The sequence below is a fragment of the Ambystoma mexicanum genome, chromosome 4p (assembly GCF_040938575.1).
Source record: "Ambystoma mexicanum isolate Mex_15411 chromosome 4p, UKY_AmexF1_1, whole genome shotgun sequence".
Classification (NCBI taxonomy): Eukaryota; Metazoa; Chordata; class Amphibia; order Caudata; family Ambystomatidae; genus Ambystoma; species Ambystoma mexicanum.
In genome coordinates this window covers 409,847,239-409,866,011 of record NC_090927.1, presented here as the reverse complement: position 1 = coordinate 409,866,011, position 18,773 = coordinate 409,847,239, and the positions used below count along the sequence as shown (strand labels likewise).

The 18,773-nt window shown below is 49.4% G+C and overlaps 1 protein-coding gene across 2 annotated transcripts in view; it reads left to right on the top strand.

Annotated features, from left to right (window-relative positions):
- DDX1 (DEAD-box helicase 1) overlaps window positions 1–18,773 on the top strand; it is a 795,552-nt gene that overhangs the window by 741,448 nt on the left and 35,331 nt on the right. For both annotated transcript variants that reach the window (XM_069605939.1, XM_069605941.1), the window contains exon 25: window positions 7,945–8,065. In XM_069605939.1, the coding sequence (XP_069462040.1) occupies window positions 7,945–8,065 (121 nt within the window). The remainder of the gene's footprint in view (window positions 1–7,944; window positions 8,066–18,773) is intronic.

Below are 18,773 nucleotides of genomic sequence, written 5' to 3'. Positions count from 1 at the left end.
TGTTAACCTTTGTTTTATCCCCCAATCTAACCTTTGCACCAAACTCTGTATTGCTCTAAATGTACCAGTGATAAATGTCAGTGTCCTAGCTATTAAAGTCTCCTGTGTGTGTAGGACGTGTCCGCAATGGTTATCTGATTTGGAGAAACAGAGTGTGTTTTGAAGTGTTAAATATATATATATATATATATATATATATATATATATATATATATATATATATATATATATATATATATATATATATATATATATATATATATATATATATATATATATATCTATCTCTGAGGCTTGTGGAATCTGCTTAGATCACATGCTGTGCATAGGCTGACATCTAGTGGGAGCTGCAGATTATTACAGTTTGGTTTTCGAAACTCGAAAATGGGCGTCGACACAGGGCATGCCAGTAATACTATCCCTAGTGTGACGTCCACTGTACCCATGATCCCTCACGCGTCTAGGACCCTCAGATTGTTTTTTTCTGCCATACTGGTCGGAAGCATTCTGCGGAGTTTCCTGGCCTTAGCCATACTTTTTCTAAAATGGTTATATTTCCCCATTTCTCCACCCCAACGTCGAGTCACCGAACATCCACACTCGACGCCGGCACGGAGAAAGAATCGACCGTCGAGAGCTGCACAACAGATTTGGGCCTCGGAAGGCCTCTGGCCTCGGCCCTGCAAGTAGGGAGAGTGGGGGGTGGACATACTCTACACTCTTTTGGTATATAGGTACATTCTTATATATTCCTACACTTATTAGCCCGCTGCCACAAGGTGCGTATGGAGGGTACCCCTTTCCAATTTTGCCCCAAATGCAACCTCAAGTACCCTTGGGTTGACAGACACGCCACGTGCAATCTCTGCTTACCGAGGGACCACCCCGAGGCTAACTGCAGAGCATGTAGTAGGTTCAAACCGAAAACACTCCAGGACCGTTCGATCAAGCGTTGGGCCCACCACGCCAGGCGTCAAGAGGCCATGTAAGCGGAGGGCGCCTTCAGCAATGGCAGCGACGCCGTGCTTTCGGACGGCGAGGGCAACGTGGCGTCAATTGACGGCCAAGAGCAAGTCCCCGACCTCGGAAGGTCGTCTGGCAGGGCGGAAATGGGGAATACCCCCGGCGACACAAGCGCTACCCACAGCACTTCCACAAAACACACGAAGTCCAACCAAGACTCGACGCGCACGTCGAGTACTCGGAGAGAGGCACATAGAGAACGGTCCGAATCGGTGTCCTCTGAGCGTTCTAGATCGCCGCATGACTCCAGGAAACCATCCACTGTTGCTAGAAGTGCCTCGCTTCCCAAGGTAACAGAGGTTCGATCGTCAGGAGACGAAGCCGACCTCTATCCCCAGACGGCATTCCAGGAGTCGGCGTCAACAGGCCACGCAACGGCTGGTCCCGAGTCCCAACCGCCACACTCCAGAGATAGGGACACTACCCCCGAACCTCAACGCCAGGCGTCGAAATGCTCCGAAGGGGCGAAAAAACAGGGTAAACACTCTTCCACCCACTGGTAAGGGGAAAAAACAACAGAGGAAGCAGTCTCAGCCTCTTTCCACACCTCAAAAACATTCTACCCCTCATAAACAGATGGACAAGTCTCCGTCTTCTGTTATCCCAAAGACCCCTGTTCAAACCAGTAGGTCTAGTCAAGATAGAACGGGGAAAGGCCTTCAAGAAAGAATCATTCCCAGTTCAAGAGAATGGTCTAGTGATGACATAGACAGTCATGTCAAGGATGTCATCATTGGCAGATTTGTACGCCAAAAACCCTGAACACTTTCTCTTTTACCCCCGATGGGTCAACTCCCTCAGGCTCTAAGGATCCTATACCCTCAAGTAAGAAGTCCTGGGTTGAAGCTTCTACTTCAGACCCCTTCGGTGTACAGCCCTATTCTCAATATCAGGGAGCTCATCCCTTTGTGAGGATCCAGATTTGGGCATGTTGGAAGAACAAACTGGGACGGGCTACTATGGGGAGGAGGAGGAGGAGGAGAAGGACAACCCAGAAACCTACAGGCTAGATTCCCCGGTAGATAAAGAACCCCCGGTTACCGACTCCCCTGTCGATAACCAGCCTCTCTTGAATGAAGTGCTGTCCAGAGCGGCAGAACACTTCCACATTGACACCCAGGGTGCTCAGGAAGAGAGGGACTTTGCCGAGGAGTTAGTGGGAGAAAGGAGACCTGTTGCCCAGGCCATCCCTATCCTTAAGTCAATACAAAGGATAGACCCTTCCCTTGTTAATCCCTATCTCACTAGGGCGGTAAACCCCAGAGTTGAGAAGCTTTTCAGGGCAGCCCAAACAGACCCACTGTACGTAAGAGGGCATCTGAAACCAGACTCCCTGGTAGTTACAAACACTCGTAAGAGGGCGGGAACACCCTTGTCATCGTCGGAAGCTCCTCCCGACAAGGAGAGCAAGATGATTTATGGCTTGGGCAGGAAAGTAGCCTCCACATCCGCCTACCAGGCAAGGATTGCCAACTCCACCACCCTGCTGGCGCGTTACAACTGCCACCAGTGGGAAGAAGTCGCGGCACTCATAGATTCCGCCCCAGAACCCATTTGTGATGTCATCTTTGATGTCCTGGGTGTTAGTCTTAGCAGTGCACGGTGGTGGCGTGAGTTATGGTTGCTTAGTTTGCCATAACTGCCGAATTTCAGGGTTTTTTTGGTTTTACTTGGAACCATAACGTCCCTTTAACAAAGTTTTTTTTTTACTGAATTTCATAGGTTTTAATAGCGCAACTTAACCATAGTGTCCCTTTTAACATTTTTTTAGTGAATTTCATGGGTTTTTACCAGTGCATGCTATTTTCCTACAACTCACTAATATCATACTTACCAAATATAACAATATTTGTGTCCAATTTACTAAATGTCACAACTCTGCCATTTCCCACCGTCTAGAATCATTTTTAACACTTCATTACACTTTCTGCAACATCCTACCAAACTTTAGAAAACTATTTATATCTAGATCCAAATTCGTTTTACCAAATGTTGTGCAGATTCGTTAAATCACACCACATTTATATGCCTTTACAATATTTTGGGACCGCCCCCTCTAGTTTTGCCCCCTCTTGACAGAATCCCACAAAACCCATTCAGGGTTAGTCCTAGAATAGAATTGCAAAATTACATGCAGTTTCACTGAGTGCCGCAAAAGTTATAAGCCATCCAAAAACTGCCTTTCCCCAACCCTGTAATGCAGAAATAGGTACAGATGTCATAGGACATCTGAAGTGTCCGCGAACACCACAGGACTGCCCCAGGACATCTAGAGTATTAGCGGACTTTTGGGGGGTGAAACAACGCGTTTTTTGGCTTTTTATGGCCATATCCCATCCCATCCCCGCCCCCCCCATTGCCCCAGAGATTGTTCAGTTTGACAAGTGAAATGCTGTTTTTTTTTTTTTTTAAAGAAAAATCACTGCGCTGTCCGCGCACCCCAAAAGAGTCCTTGAATCCAAGATGGCGGGCGTTTCAGGAAAGCTAATGCATTTCATGTTTTTCCACCAGCGGCCGCGGACCATGCAACAGTCAGCAAATTTTTTGGCCAATCAGAGGCCAGTCCGCAGACAGCACGGCCAATCAGAGGCCAGTCCGCGGACCGAACAGGGAAGTGAGTCCACAGACCGGGCATAGATATCACTATTTTTTTTTTACTTACATTTTTGTCATTTAAAAGAAAACAACTCAACTGATTTACACCAAATTAACGAATGCACACTTTCGGGACCAAGCTGCCGCTCCCGCCGCAAATTTTGTGAAAATCCGTCCAGCGGTTTGGGCTGTAGGCGTGAGCAAAGTTTCTTGCCATTGTGTCTATGGGGAAAGAAGAAATTATGGGACCCCCTCTATAACTTTGCCCCTCCCCTCCCCCCCCCCCCCCCCTTCCTTGACCAAACCTCACCAAACTTTGCAAAAAATTCAGGGCCATATTCTTTTTTTTTCTTTTTTTTTTTGTGCAAAGTTTGGTGAGGAGTCATCCTGGGAGAGCGAAGTTATAAGCCGCCAAAAAAGTGATTCTTCCTATGGGATTAGCAACTTAACCAGAACTACCGTGGCTGTGTAAAATATATATATATATATCATGCACAGTTCACTGTGCAATTTATTCTGTTAGAGCTGAATTCCTTCAAGCTAAAATATCTCTTTAGCAACCTAAGAGCCTCCTCTGCTCAACTGTAGTCTGTCCCTGGCTACCGACGCACCCGTGCGGGAGGCAGCACTTTCTCTGTGTTGGCTCCGTCTTTGTGTAATGCCTTTCCTTTTCATATAAGGAACATTCACGTCCTATCCATCTTTCGCAAACAGCTGAAAATGCTGTTTTAAATGTGGGGTGTTGCCTTTTCCTCTACGGTTTTTAGCGCCTTGATGCCACCAGGTCTTTGCTGCACTTAAAAAATTCTGATACAATACAAGGGTCTTTACCAAGCTCATGGCGGTAGTCGCGGCTCGTATTCCCGTACCTGGACGACTGGCTGATCCGGGGGAAGTCAGTGGGACAGGTTTTGGCTCACCTGGAAGAAACCTGTCTGGTGCTGCACAGGTGGGCTTCTCCAGGAGCTTAATGAAATCCCACATGACACCAGTCCAAAACCTTCAGTTCATCAGAGCAGTCCTCGGCTCCCTTCCCTCCCGAGGAGAGAGCCGACAACATACAACAGATGGTCCAGTTGTTCCAGAGCCACGCCACCTTTCCAGCGACTTCCTTTCTCAGCCTTTTGGGCCTCATGGCCTCCTGCATTTTCCTGGTGCCAGAGACCAGACTTCGCATGACATCCCTTCAGTGGCTCCTATGAGACGATTTGTCTCAGTATCTGGGAGCCCTCTCGGATCCTCTCAGGGTGTCCAGCCAGGTAGTTTGTGGACTCGGCTGGTGGGACAGGCGCAGGAATCTTATGGCCTGGGATCCCTTCTGGCCATGCACTACCTGAACAGGCCAGGTAGTACATTCCCGGCCCCTCTACACAGAAGCGATGCAACTGTGGTTCTGGTTGCTACAGAATCAAATCTCGGTCTCTGCAGTTCATCTGGCAGGGACAGAACAGTTTGGTGGATGCTCTGAGCAGGCAGAGCACGGTCTCACACGAGTGGGGGGTGTGCCAGGGAGTCCCGGAAGAGGTCTTCGCTCTCTGAGCTACCCCAGCAGTGGATCTGTTTGCCACGGAAGCCAACAGGAACTGCAAACAGCTTTGCTCGAGGGAATTCACAGTGAACAGTGCACTAGGAGACGTGTTTCTGGTGGATTGGACTTTCCCTCTCCATTGCGCGTTCCCTCCGATCCTCATCATTCCGTGGATTCTCATGAGGTTGACGAGGTTTCGCGTGACCATGATCTTGATCGCCCCGAATTGGGCAAGGAGGGTGTGGTACTCGACCTCTTAGATCTATCCACCTCACCGGTTGCCTTGGCGATCAAATGATCTCACCCAGTCGGAGGGTCGGATACTGCACCCAACCCGGACTCCCTCAACCTACATGCGTGGCTATTGAGCAGATGAGGTATGATGACTGGGACCTCTCTGAGGAAGTTCTTGAGGTGATGCTAGCTGCACACAGACAGTCTGCCAGATCTCTGTATGCGTGCAGGTGGAGAAGGTGTAGGGAGTGCAAGGTTGTCCCCATCTCTTGCCCCACCACAACAGTGGTGTGGAGTTCCTTCTGTCACTAGCCTCTGCAGGGCTTCAGGTTGCAACGGTCAAGTGGTATTTGGCTGCCCATTCTGTGTTTAAAAGGCCCCCAGGTCAAGGTTCCTTTTTCACCATACTGGTCATGGCCCAATTCCTGAAAGGCCTGCTCATCAAATTCCTGCCAACTCCGTTTGTTCTGTGTTGGGACCTTAACCTGGTTCTCCGCCTTTCTTAAGGCAGCTCAGGTTGAGCCTATGCATTCTTGTTTACTTAGGTTACTGTCCCTTAAGACGGCTTTTTTGATTGCCATCACATCGGCCAGGAGAGTTAGCGAGCTGCAGGCCTTAAGCTGCAAGCCTCCCTGTTTGCATTTCTTTAGAGAGAAGGTATATCTTAAGGTCCGACCAGGGTTTTTTCCGAAGGTCGTTTCGGAATTTCACATTTCGGTCTTTGGACTTGCCAGTGTTCTTCCCTCCTCCTCAACCTTCAAAGGAAGAAGAGTGCTTTCGCCCCAATCGTAAAAGAGCCTTGAGTTTTTATCTTGCAGGCACAGCAGAGTTCAGGAAGACGGACCAGTTGTTCCTGCAAAGGTCTTGCGATTACTAAACAAACCATCTCACACTAGATAATTTTTTGCATCTGAGTGCTACCAGTCAACGGGAAAATAAGTCCCACCGGGTATCTGTTCCCATTCCACCAGGGGAGTCTTTGCTTCCACAGCCCTTCAAACGGGACACTTGCTGTGCTGCCACGTGGCCGTCATGACATACTTTTACAAAGCATTATGCTTTGGACATTGCACGTGGGGCTGATGCACGTTTTGGCAGAGAGGTTCTGCAGAACCTACATCTGTAATCCTTTCTGGCCTCCTCCTTTAACTTACTGCTTGGGGAGTCTATCAGATGAGGAATCTGCAGGAGAACAGCAATCCATTGAAGGAGAAATTACCTTACTGTAATGTTTTTTCTATGGATTCTTCTCCGCAGATTCCTCATCACCCCTCCCAGACGTCCCAGCTCAAATTGTTGTGGCTCTTAGCTTCTAATTTCATCAAGTGTGATAGCTTTGGGAGGCTAAAGGTTTCTAATTGGAATGTTTTTAACCTGTTGGTTTCTATTCCATATTTGCTTTTTAAGGCTGGTTAGCCACCTTCTGTTTTCTTATACAGTGTTTGTGCTTTTGGGGTTGGGGGGAGTGGGAGGAACTGAGGCATGGAGCGTAGTGACGTGGTATATGTATGGTGCATGACGTCACTTCCGGAGCAGATGATTGACCACCGCGCAAGACAGATCGACGGGCAAGTCGAGTTCCACTACGCACACCGTTGGCAAAATTTCCGAGCAACAGAGCTGTACAATGGATATCAGATGAGGAATCTGCAGTAGAAGAATCCATCGAAAGAACATTAGGGTAAGGTAATTTGTCCAATCGGCTTGAGCCGGTTTAGGCAGTCGGCTTCTGTGTCTCACGGATGAGAGGCGCTAGGCAAGTTGACCAGCGTTTCATTAATTACACTGGGGTTCATGCTGGCAGGGCTGTTACTAAACAGACCCTATTTAGGTGGATCATTCTCTATCTCGTAATGTCATGATCTGGCTGCAAAGGATGTCCCTGGATGTCCTGGGGGGAGGTGTAGTACCTGTTCTGGATATCTGCCAGGCAGCAACATGGCCATCTGCACACCTTTGCTAAACATTACTGCTTGGATTCCCTTTCAGGTCAGGGCGCCTGTTTTGGTAGGGTGGTTCTCCATTGTTTTCTTGTCTAGATGGTGTCCTTGCTCTCCTCCCTTCTCCAGATTTTCATACTGCTTTGGGAGACTTATCATAGATGAACCCATGGGAGAAGTGACTCCATTAGAAAAACAAATTACTTACTTCCCAGTAATGTAATTTCTGATGGATGTTCCTCCCACGGATTCCTCATCACCCTCCCTATTCCCTTCTTGGCGGATAATCTGTACACCAATGCTTCTGTGGTCCCTCTGCGTCAGTTCTTGGGGAAAAGGGTGAAACTGGGGTCACGGTGTGCAGTACTTCAAAATGTTCGGCGAATAGAAGCGTCAAACTGAGCTGACGCAGAGCTGTGCTACGCCCCTAGGCAGCAGAAATGTTTCTGAAGAACAGCTGCACTGTGGATATAGGGATATCATAGATGAGGAATCCGTGGGAGTAACATCCATCAGAACAAACATTATCGACAGGTAAGTAATTTGTTCTTCAGCATCCTCTCCTTTTCAAGTGTACAGTATGATCACTCCTCTCATTTAAATATTTTTTTGTTCTCTTCACAGTTACTCTCTGAGGTTGAAGAGCACCTGACATGCACCATATCCCAGGTGGAACCGGATATTAAAGTGCCTGTGGATGATTTTGATGGCAAGGTTGTTTATGGGCAGAAAAGAGCTGCAGGAGGCAAGTAATAGCTTTTCACCTTCTACAACTGTTGCCTTTAAAGAGAGCTAATGTAGATATTGTTCCCTGACACAGTACCTCCCATGCTATCTGTAGAAATAATTGAATGAAAAGGAAACAATGACTGAATTTACTTGCCCGTTTTTTATCAACATTTTGTTTATTAAAATATAGGTGTGCGGTGAGGTAAGGAAATTAATGTAGGGGTTTGTGGGGGGTATCCCCGCATTATTAGAAAGACTAAATAATTAAGTCATTTATCATTTTGATTTTTTTTAATTCTATCATTTCATGGACACCCATCTTCTACAAATGAATGTGCTTTACATGATTCTTCCAATCTGCTGGAAAGAATTGTAAAAAGTTAATGCTTACAATAACCCTCTGCAGTTAAGGCAAACTGCTGAAACTGCAGACACATTGCATTGACTGGATTATGCAAAGGTACAGACTTTCACTTCTTCAAGAGAATGATTAGAATGGTATGATGAACCTCTTGAAGTGTGCCAAGAATGGTCCAAGGGTCTTTCACAGTCCAAAGTGTTAGGAAAGATTTTCGTTTTGCTGCTTTCCATCCATAATCTTCTATGGGACACTTGTTTCTTTTTGCTTTGTTTTCAACACTTTCCTGAATTTTGGAAGGTAAGTAAAGCCTTCAATGGATTGCCTTTCTCCTGCAGATTCCTCATCCGATCTCCCTTCCAGCGTCGGCTGCTCGGAAAACTCTTTGACGAGGGGCGTATTGCACCTCGACTCGGCAGTCGATCCGTCTTGCCTTGATGCCTCGGTCATGGGTTCTGTATGGGACGCCGGTCGTTGTACATATACGGCTTCACTACACCCCTGTTCCTCAGTTCCTTTTATCCACGTGCTCTACACGCTGCTCGAGTAACATCGCTATAGTTTTATTTTCTTGTTCGATGCAAGTTTGAGCCATGTCCGATTCCAGAGTCTCCGGATTCAAACGCTGCAGGGAATGCAGCTCCAAAATGTCTTTTACGGACCCACACAGCATCTGCGTGTGTTGCTTCAGTGCTGGTCAAAACATCGAGGGCTGTATTTCGTGAAGCAAGATGATCAAAAATCCTGCTGGGAACGGGTGGCTCAGATCCCGGTAGGCCGACCTCCCTCTAAACACCTGACGTGGTCGATTGTGTCGGCTTCCAAAGACTCAACAGAGGAGCCAACTCTAGAAAAGGAAGAGAGGCATTGTAAAAATACCAAAAAGAGGTCCTTTTCCTGTAGCCATTCATCTTCTTCCTTCTCCCACAAGAAGGCACAAGTCTGATTCTTCAAGTGACTGCGGGAAGTCTGTTGCGGGGCCGACCTCCAGGGCTGAGTGGGAGGAATTTAAAACTCCAATGCTGAATATATTTTGCAAGGCAGCTGCCGTTACAGGCGACCCCTCAATGAGGCAGGCCCACGTGGCTGGAGCGGCGTCCTCTGGCCCCAGAGCAAACACCATCAAGACACCATTGGCGTCTGGAGTTTTCTGGCTTGGCACTGAGCAAAGTCGTGTTGCCTTCAGTGCCGGTACTTGCCAGTGCTCCATGACTGATATTTTCAGCGCAGCTGATGGCGACCAGAGCGGCTTCGATTTTACGTACTGGGGGCTGACTTTTCGTCTACCATGCAGATCTGGTAGCACTGCCTGAAGGTCTTCACGATGCCAGTGGACTCAATACGTCCCTGGACATGAAACGCAGCAGACCCACCTGTATGGCAACACTAAGGCCAAGTTTAGAGACAGGGTGGTGGATAGCCTGGGGTGGAGTGCTCCAGCCAAGCCGTTATCAGGCTATGATTTAACTGATATTCTTGATGAGGGACCTGCTACTGAGAGGGCCATGCCCTTCAATGCAGCTATTGCTGACGCTATCGCCACCCAGTGGCAGAGACCTTGTGCCACACCCTCAGGCAACTCTGACTTCTCCAAGAAGTACAGGCCGGCAAGGGGAGACTGTTAGGAAAGATTTCTCTTGACTGCACCTTTCCTTCCATCTTTATGGAACCCCCAAACCTTTTGCTTTTATTTTTGATGCTGACCTATTTTTACAGTGCAGTGAAGCCTTAAGCTTCACTGCACTAGCTTTTTCTCATATGCTATGGGGAAACGGGCATGTCCCTCAGGCTGTCAGTACTACGAAAAATGTTCTCCAGCATGGGGTCTGGCATGGATGCACATGCTCATGAATATTCCCCGTCAGGCTGGGAATCCTCGGTAAAAGAAAAAAAACAGTATCACTTTCACTTACAAACTGTATTTCTCCTCTAAACCAATCACTGAACTCTGGGTCATACTACCCCCAGTCAATGACTGCCCTCGTCCTAAGCCCCTCCTCTGGCAGCGATCTTAAGATTTTTACCGCTCATTCAAGTGTTGCGAGTCCTCGTGTTTTGCTCTGTAAGCTGTTCTATGTTTTTGCGCTTATTTCGATAAAACGTTTCTATTTTTGTCTAATGGAGCCTGTGTGGTCTTTTGCTCCTTCGGCCGACAAGCAGGGATCGTTTGTCGGTAAATTCCAACACCCCTCAAGGGCAAGAATCGTAAAAGTTTAATCTTAGATTCCATAAGGCCCTCGGGCCTACTCCGCACTCGGAAGTCGGAAGAGAGAAGTTCCCTTTTCAAGCTCTGCTCCGGACTACGGAATGTGTTTGTAGAGGACAAACTCCTCCAGTGCCTCTACTGTATCCATCTGGATCACAGGGAAGCGGATTGTGAAATCTGCCTCGGGTTCTTCAAGCAAACCGTGAATGATACACAGTAGGCTAGCGGCGTGGCTCAGCACCAAGGCCTCTGCCCTGTGTGGCAAGCAGGGGCATGCCTCACGTACAACCAGCCAGTCCGAGGAGCAGGCTTCTAAGTCCTTAGAGGGCGCTCCATCCGTGGGGGCCCAAGACAAGGCCAAGCATTGCGAGTCGGTTTCCTTTCGGGTCACCGCGCATGCGAGTCCTGCAATGGCCAGGGCACGCTCATGTTCTCCATCTGCCTCCATCTCCAGCCATCGCTCCAGCTCCTCATCGAAGAGGAAATCGGCTAACCTGGTGGGAAAAGCCTGAGAAGACAAAAGCGCAGGAAAAGGCAACAGACCTGCCCCAGAAGGCCCCAGGACAATAAAATTGGTGTTGGCCGCCCTCTCAAAGGCCAAGGGTGCTGAACCAGTCGAGGTAGCCCCGACAATGCCAAGTGTCCCTAACCCCGAGGCGGGAGGCCTCTGCCAAACCGATGCAGAGGACGACAGAGAAGAGGATGCCATCCCTAAGCCCGACCCCAACCCCTCAGGATGCAAAAAAAGGGGAAGGCGGGGGTTCTTCAACCTTACTCCATGGCACCGATATTTCTTCCTTGGACGTGGAGGACCAGGTGTCCGTACACAAGGTCCAGGAGGACGAGGGGGGGCAACGCCGACAGCGGAACCGCTGTTAGGCACAATTGTATGCAGTACCCTTTGGGAACACTACAACAACCCTGACTACAGGTAATCGGAAACCCAACCTTTGGTATAAGCTTGTACTGCAGTTTTGTTAGCGTGTTGAGCAGCCAGGCTTATCGCAAGAGGGGTCAATGTGAGCTGTAGGGGAGTTGCACAGATTTTCAGTGACAAGTATTCAAATAAATACTTACACAAAAGGTTTCTTAAATAAACAATTATTAATTTATCAGTCAGTTAGAATAAGCCTTCAGAAGGGAGCAATATAAAAGTAACACACAAATACACCTCAAAACTGTACTTTCTTAGTTTCTAAATCAGTAAAGACCTTTTTGGGGTGACCCACAGACACAACCTTCACCCTCGGGTGACTTCAATAGATAGGGTACTAGGGACATTAATATATCACTGTTGCATTTAGAGTCATTTAAGAGTAAGTCAAAGGAAAAACGTTATAAGAACATACAAGAAAGCACAAATATTCTTAAACAGGCAAATACTTACAGATCCCCCAATAAGAGTCATTCAGTAGAACAGGCTAAGCCAAAGTCATATGGCAAAAATCTATATGAGCTGAAGCACTCCTTTGCAGGTAAGTAAGAAAAGTCTTTGCACAATGTTTTAGAAGTCTTTGAAGAAAAACAAGAATCAATGTAGGGCCACAAGTCGTTAGACTTGTGAGTAGTAGAAGATGCAAGCAACTCTACAGCAAGAGGTAAGTTCTCTCAGACTTTTACAGTACCTTTGCATTGAAGAAAAAGTGCAGCAGATGACTTCTGTTCCTGAGCAGCTCTGCAGATCTCATTGTTCCTGGGCCTCAGTCGCGTGGACAAGAGGGAGGACTTCTGGGTACTCCTGCACTGCAATGGGACGGTCACCACTCGCAACCGGCAATCTTCAAACAAGTGACTGTTCGGTGTTTCAGCTGCTCGCGTCTACCACAAATGGCAACACCGTGGTTCCTGGCTGTCGAGGTGAGCTATCCTTGCTTCTGGGGTCCCGCACTCTGTTGAGGGGGCTCAGGCTCAGTCAGTCCTGCTTCCTGTGAGTCCAGAGGATCTTCCTGGAGCTCTTGGCCAGCTTAAAAGCAACGCACACAATCTGGTGTTTCTCTCCCTGGTATTTCGGTTTCCAGCAGCAACTCTGTGGAAAGTCAACCAGCTCAGAGAGAATGTCCAGGCGGCTTACTTTGGAGTTGATTGGTCCCACCAACTCAAGGGGAGAAGTCGTCCTTGCAGGGGCTTCTGTCGATACGAATTTGGAGTTTCAGCACAGCAGCAGGGCTTCACTGGGCAAACCCACGGTCCAGGAGTTGCAGCAGGCGTCCTCTCCAAGTTCTTCTTTGGTTCCTTCGTGCCGTGGTCGACTCTGGCTTCCAAGCCAAAAGCCTTGCCTTTTATTCAGTTCTCTCACATTCATTCCAGCCTAGCTGTCAGTCACCCAGCAGGGTGGCTGTCCTTGCCGGACAGTCAGCCGGCCAATCACTACAGAGTGCATTTGGGTCTCCTAGGAGACTAAGCACAGGGAGTTTCGGGCACCTCCCTCACTTCCTGCCCACCCTAGACACACTGGAGCCAGAAGCGGGCTTCACTTGTGAAACCTGCCAAAGGCAAAGGGACCAAACCTGGTTTGGCGCGCAGAGTAAATCTCAAGAAGGACCTTTCCACAAAGAAATGGCGAAAAAATAAGCCTGGGCCATTTTGACAAAAAATGGCACCCTTCGGTGCTTTACTGTAGCTGCGAATGCAGCCCACGGTAAATGCACACCACGGTAGTTAAAATCAAACCACTCCCACCAGCCATTCATCGAGGAACGGGTAACATTAAAAACGTTACATGAGAAGCTAGACAAGGGGGATACTAGGTAACCCTTCTGGCACCCTATTGTAAAATAGTGTGTGCTGGGTCTAGAAATTTACAAATGTTAGTAAAGTCAATTTCATTTTACTGCTCTGGGAAACAGTAGTTTATCCCAGAGAAGGTCTTTAAACATTTACGAAATCTGAAAGACTTCCCTGTGCCACTGCACTGAAGGTGCTGTGTGACACAATGTAAAAGAGAATGCCTATGGCGTTTGTCAGGCTCCATAACCAAAAGAAACACAAAGCTCAGAAATTTTAAATACATGAGTGGGAAAAATGGTCTCACTCTGTCCAGGTTAAAATAAAAAATCAAGTCCTCAAAATCCAGCAAAGTTGCTGGGGGTTTCTAAGGTAGAGGAAATTAGCACATTTCTGAGAATTCTCCCTAACAACTGCTGAGGGGGACGGAGACAGCAACGGCAGAAATGCTGACGGCGCGGGCCCAGTAGGCCTAACGCCTGACCCCTCCGAGGGATGTATCGCTGGACATTCTTTCGACCATAGACACCCTGGTGGCAGATATTCCGAAAAGGATGCCGACGACTGCCGGCAGCCCCAGACCAGCCTCTGGCGAAAAAGCAGCACCCTATGCCGCTGCATTCAACCTCCACATGTGCCCTCCCTCCGAAGAGACACAGGAACGGACACAGAAAACATGGCCCTGGCAGGTAGTTCGCCGCAGCCAAGGCCTTGTCCCTGGGACGAGGTGGTGTCGTTCCGTTCCATGCCATGTCACCAGAGCATCGAAACTCTTCCAACTGACGCCGGAAGAGACCAAGAAGGAAGGTTTCCTATACCAATGGCGCAAGGCCAAGAGGAAGACCATTTTGGCGGTGCCTCTCCTGGATGACGTTTGGTAGGAGGGCCTAGCTTTGATGAGAAATCCGTCCATGGCCCCGGCCAAGAGGGATAGGTTATAGAGAAAAAGTACCAGGTGCTGGACTCCACACCAAAGTGCCTTCATTCGCTGCCTTCCCCAGACTCTGTGGTATCGGCGGCAGCGAGAAAGAAATTGTCTAACCCCTCGTCTTCATCCTCTGTTCCTCCGGATAGCAAGGGGAAGAAGTTAGATGCAATGGGAAGAAAGGTGATCTACTCAGCGGCATCGACGGTCAAGACTGCCAACGCACTTGCAATCCTGGCCAGGTGCGACAGGGAGCTGTGGTATAACATGGCCCTGATGCTGGAGTTCCTACCCGACAACAGGCGGGTCGTGGCACTTTACATCCTCCAGGAGTGGGAGGTGGCATCGGACCATGCCATCACAATGGCCCTGGACGTCGCAGACACGGTTCTGACAGATGGGGACTGGTGTCTGCCTCTGTCGTCGTGGCTGGCTGAAAGCCATCAACTTCCGTCTGGACCTCCTGGTCCAGACTAGGATGCTGGACATGACCTTTGACTGGTAGAACCTTTTTGGGGAAGGCTGTTGATGAGTCATTGCAGGCCATTAAGATTGACATGGAGACGGCCTGGGCACTCAACAACACTGCCCTTCCTTCGTGCCTCTGGCCGGAAGTCCGGCAGATCGTCAAAGGTTTTGGCGGAGGGTCTTCTTCGTACCGTCAACCCTCCCGGTCCACAACCCAGGAGGCCTACAGTGGGCATTCCAAGGCTTTCGGTGGAGGTGGCCGACATAGTCATCGCTCCCAAGGTGGCACACAGGCCCCAAAACAAGATAGAACCAGCCAGGACATCGGGCCCCCACCCTTGCACCCCAGTGGGAGGCGAGCTGGGGCGCTTAAGATCTCGACTGACCGACCGATGGGTGCTGGACGTTCTCGCCCACGGACATACTCTAGAGTTCCAGCAGAAGTGTCAGCGGATACCACTGGTGGCCTTGCAGGAGCAGCCCATCCCTCAGCTCCTGCAGGAAGTACGGTCCATGATAAGAGAAGGGGCAATAGAGCTGGTTCCAAAGCGACTCCATCCTCCAGAGCCTGCTCCAGATACTTCTTGGTAAAGGCCCATTCTAGACCTGCGGCGTCTCAACAAATACCTCAAGTCCCACAAATTCAGGATGGTCACGTTGCAGCATGTGCTCGGCCAACTGAAGGAAGGAGACTTGTTGACGTCGCTGGATCTGGAGGACGCATACTTCCACGTCCCCTTTCACGAGAAGCATCAGAAGTTCCTGTCCGTCGTACAGGGAAAGCAATACCAATTCAAGGCCTTCGCCTTTGGACTGAAGTCGGCGCCCAGGGTGTTTACGAAGTGCCTGGCACCAGTGTCAGCCCATCTGCATCTACAGGGGATACACGTGTACCCGTACCTCGACGACTGGCTCTTCTGGGCCAAGTCAAGGGAGGTAGTCATCAAACATACAGAGAGGACCGTCCGGCTGCTGACGGATCTGAGGTTCTCTGTCAACTATCCAAAGTCCTGCTTGATGACCATCGCAGAACACGCTGTTCCTGGGAGCCATGCTCAACTCGGTCTCCTGCCTGGCGGCTCCTTCGGAAGAGAGGATAGCGGCCCTGCTGGGAAAGGTGGAACGGCTGTTAGCACCGAAGAGCGCCGCAGTGCGGACCATCCAGTCGCTGCTTGGCATGATGTCGTTGTACATCTACCTGATCCGGATCTGCAGGTTGCAGATGCAACCCCTTCAGGAGTTCCTGGACACACGCTGGATCCAGGGTCTGGTAGCTTTGCAGACAAGATTGCTCTTGATGGTTGGCACACAGAAGATTTTGAAACTTGGTCCATTGTACAGTTATTTTTCCATCGCAGACTGCAAGATTGAGGTGAAAAAGAAAGTCAAAACTCTAGGCATAATTCTGGATTAAAACCTTAATATGAAAGCACATAATTTGGTTTCTGCATCAACGTATTATATAAAACTACTTGCTCACCTTCGACCACTCATTTCTCAAAAAAATGCTGAGACTATTTCTAGGCCGTAATTGGCTCAAAAATGTATTGCTGCAGTCTTTTGAGTGGCATTCCACAATCAGAATGTAACCATCTACAGGTTATTCAGAATAGTGCAGTCAGGGTGGTTAAAAGCCTCAAGTGGAGAGACCATGTGTCGGATGCAAAGCAGAGTCTGCATTGGCTCCCAGCGAGTGCTAGAGTCCTGTATCGGATGCTATTAGTTACCCAAAAATGTTGCATGGGACTCATGCCAACCTACTTAAAGGATCGCTTGGTGGAGAAACCGAGCCTTGGAGCTCTAAGGTCTAATAATACTGACCAATTGGTGACTCCCCGCTGCAATAGTAGCAAAGTCTTGAAGGGAGCTTTTATGTCAGCTGCCCCAAGAGCATGGAACTCTCTTCCTGCTGATCTAAGGGAAGTTAAGTCTACTGAACTTTTCAAAAAGAAATTAAAAACTAATATTTTGCTTGGATGCTGTTTTTGTGGCATTCCCTTTCCTTGGGTGTAGATGCTCTTTCCGTCACTTAGGACTGTTACTGTGTTATGTTCTGTGTGCACCCTTAAGCCTTCGGGTCCATGGTGCGCGGTATAAGTGTAAAGTAAAGATGAGGAGTTCAGTCTAGCAATACGGTGGTGGGGCGTGTGCTCCAACATCGCCGGGGGTACAGGATTTCAGAGCCCACCGTGCCAGGAGATGGTAACCATGGACACTTCCCTGGTGGGCTGGGGAGCCCACACCGGACGTCTTCACGCCAGAGGCCTGTGGCTGCCGGATGAGAGGGATCTCCAAATCAATATCCTGGAGCTGCGGGCAGTGTTCTGGGCCCTCTAGTCGTTCCTTCGGTTCCTCAAGGGCAAAGTAGTGTGAGGGTCTTCACCGACAACACCACCACGATGTTCTATATCAGAGGGGCAACAGATCCCCCAGTGCTCTCCAGAGAGGCGCTGGACTTTTGGCACTGGGCTGTCGCCCAAGAGACGTTACTCATCCCCTTTCACCTGGCGGGAGTCATGAACACCATCGCTGACACCCATCGACAGGGAGCTGCGCTCCTGTGGGGCAGACCCCAGGTCAATCTGTTTGCGACGGCGATGAAATCAAAATGGCAGAAATTTACCAGCAGGTTCCACCAGCCGAGAAGTATGTCGGACGCGTTTCCTTCCCGTGGAAAGGTCTGTTCCTGTACGCATTCCTCCATTGCCTCTTCTGCTGCGAGTCATCAATCAACTCAAAAGGTGCCGATGCAGGATCATCCTTGTCGCTGAGGCAGATTTGGTACCCAGATCTTCTCTGCCTGTCAACGTCGCCTACAGTTAAGCTGCTAGTGGTTACTGATCTGCTCACAAGAGAAGAAGGCGCGGTCCTGCATCACGACCCAGGGTCGCTGGACCGGAGGACTTGGCTTCTACAGGGTTAGTTCGGAGGGTACAGTTGCCGGTGGACTGCAGGGAGGGCCTTTCAAGGGCCAGAGCGTTGTTGACTCTTAAGTGCTATGGGTACAAGTGGAAGCGTTTCCTCCTGGGAGCCGCGGCCCTGCAGATTCTTCCGTACTTGTTGTCCTTGGCGGGCTGGCGCACACCTCTATCAAGGTGCATCTGGCGGCTATCTCCCGCTACACCAGGTCTCCTGGACAGGCTTCTTTGGTCCCACCGTCTCATCAAGGAGTTCCTCAAAGAACTGTTTCGATCGTTCCCGCCAGTGAAGGCACCTGCCTTCGCATGGGAACTCAACGTGGTACTGACGAGGCTTATGAGCCCCCTCCCCTTTGAAGCCTATTCATCAGGCCCCTCTCAAGTTCCTCTCATAGAAAACAGCTGGCCATCGCATCTGCCAGGAGGGTGGGTGAGATCCAGGCCCTATCATGCAAACAGCCAACTCGAGGGTGGTACTGCGGACACACCCCTCCTTCATGCCAAAGGTTCAGTTGGAATTCCACCTCAACAAGCCTTTGGTGCTGCCTGTGTTCTTTCTGAAACCTTTGTCGCCGGCTGAAAGGACTTTGCACTTGCTGGATGTGCTCGTGCTCTGAAGTTCTTTGTGGCACGCATGAGAGTTTCCGGAAGATGTCTCAACTATTCGTGAACTTTGGTCCTGAGAACCATATGAAGGCCTTGTCCAAGGGTTCCATCTCCAGATGGCTCTCCGGCTGTATCACACACTGTCATCGGTTGGCAAACCGACTGCTGCCTGGCCGTCCGAGAGCCCATTCCACCAGAGCGATCGCTGCAACGACGGTGTTCCTGTCTGGTGTGCCCCTGCTGGACATCTGCAGGGCTGTTACGTGGAGGTACACGCACACCTTCACAAGATGCTACTCCGTCAACAGGGATTCCAGAGAGGAGGCCAGGGTCGGCCGAGCAGTGCTACGCAACCTGTTCGCTTGAAGGTGCGCCTGTTCTGGAGGTAAAAGTAATTGCTTCTGTTGGGCCTTGCCACCTCCCGTGGTTGTGTAATGTTGTATGTATTCTTTATTCATGAGCATGTGAATCAATGCCAGACCCCATGCTGGAGAAGGAACAAGTTAGTTATCTGTAACT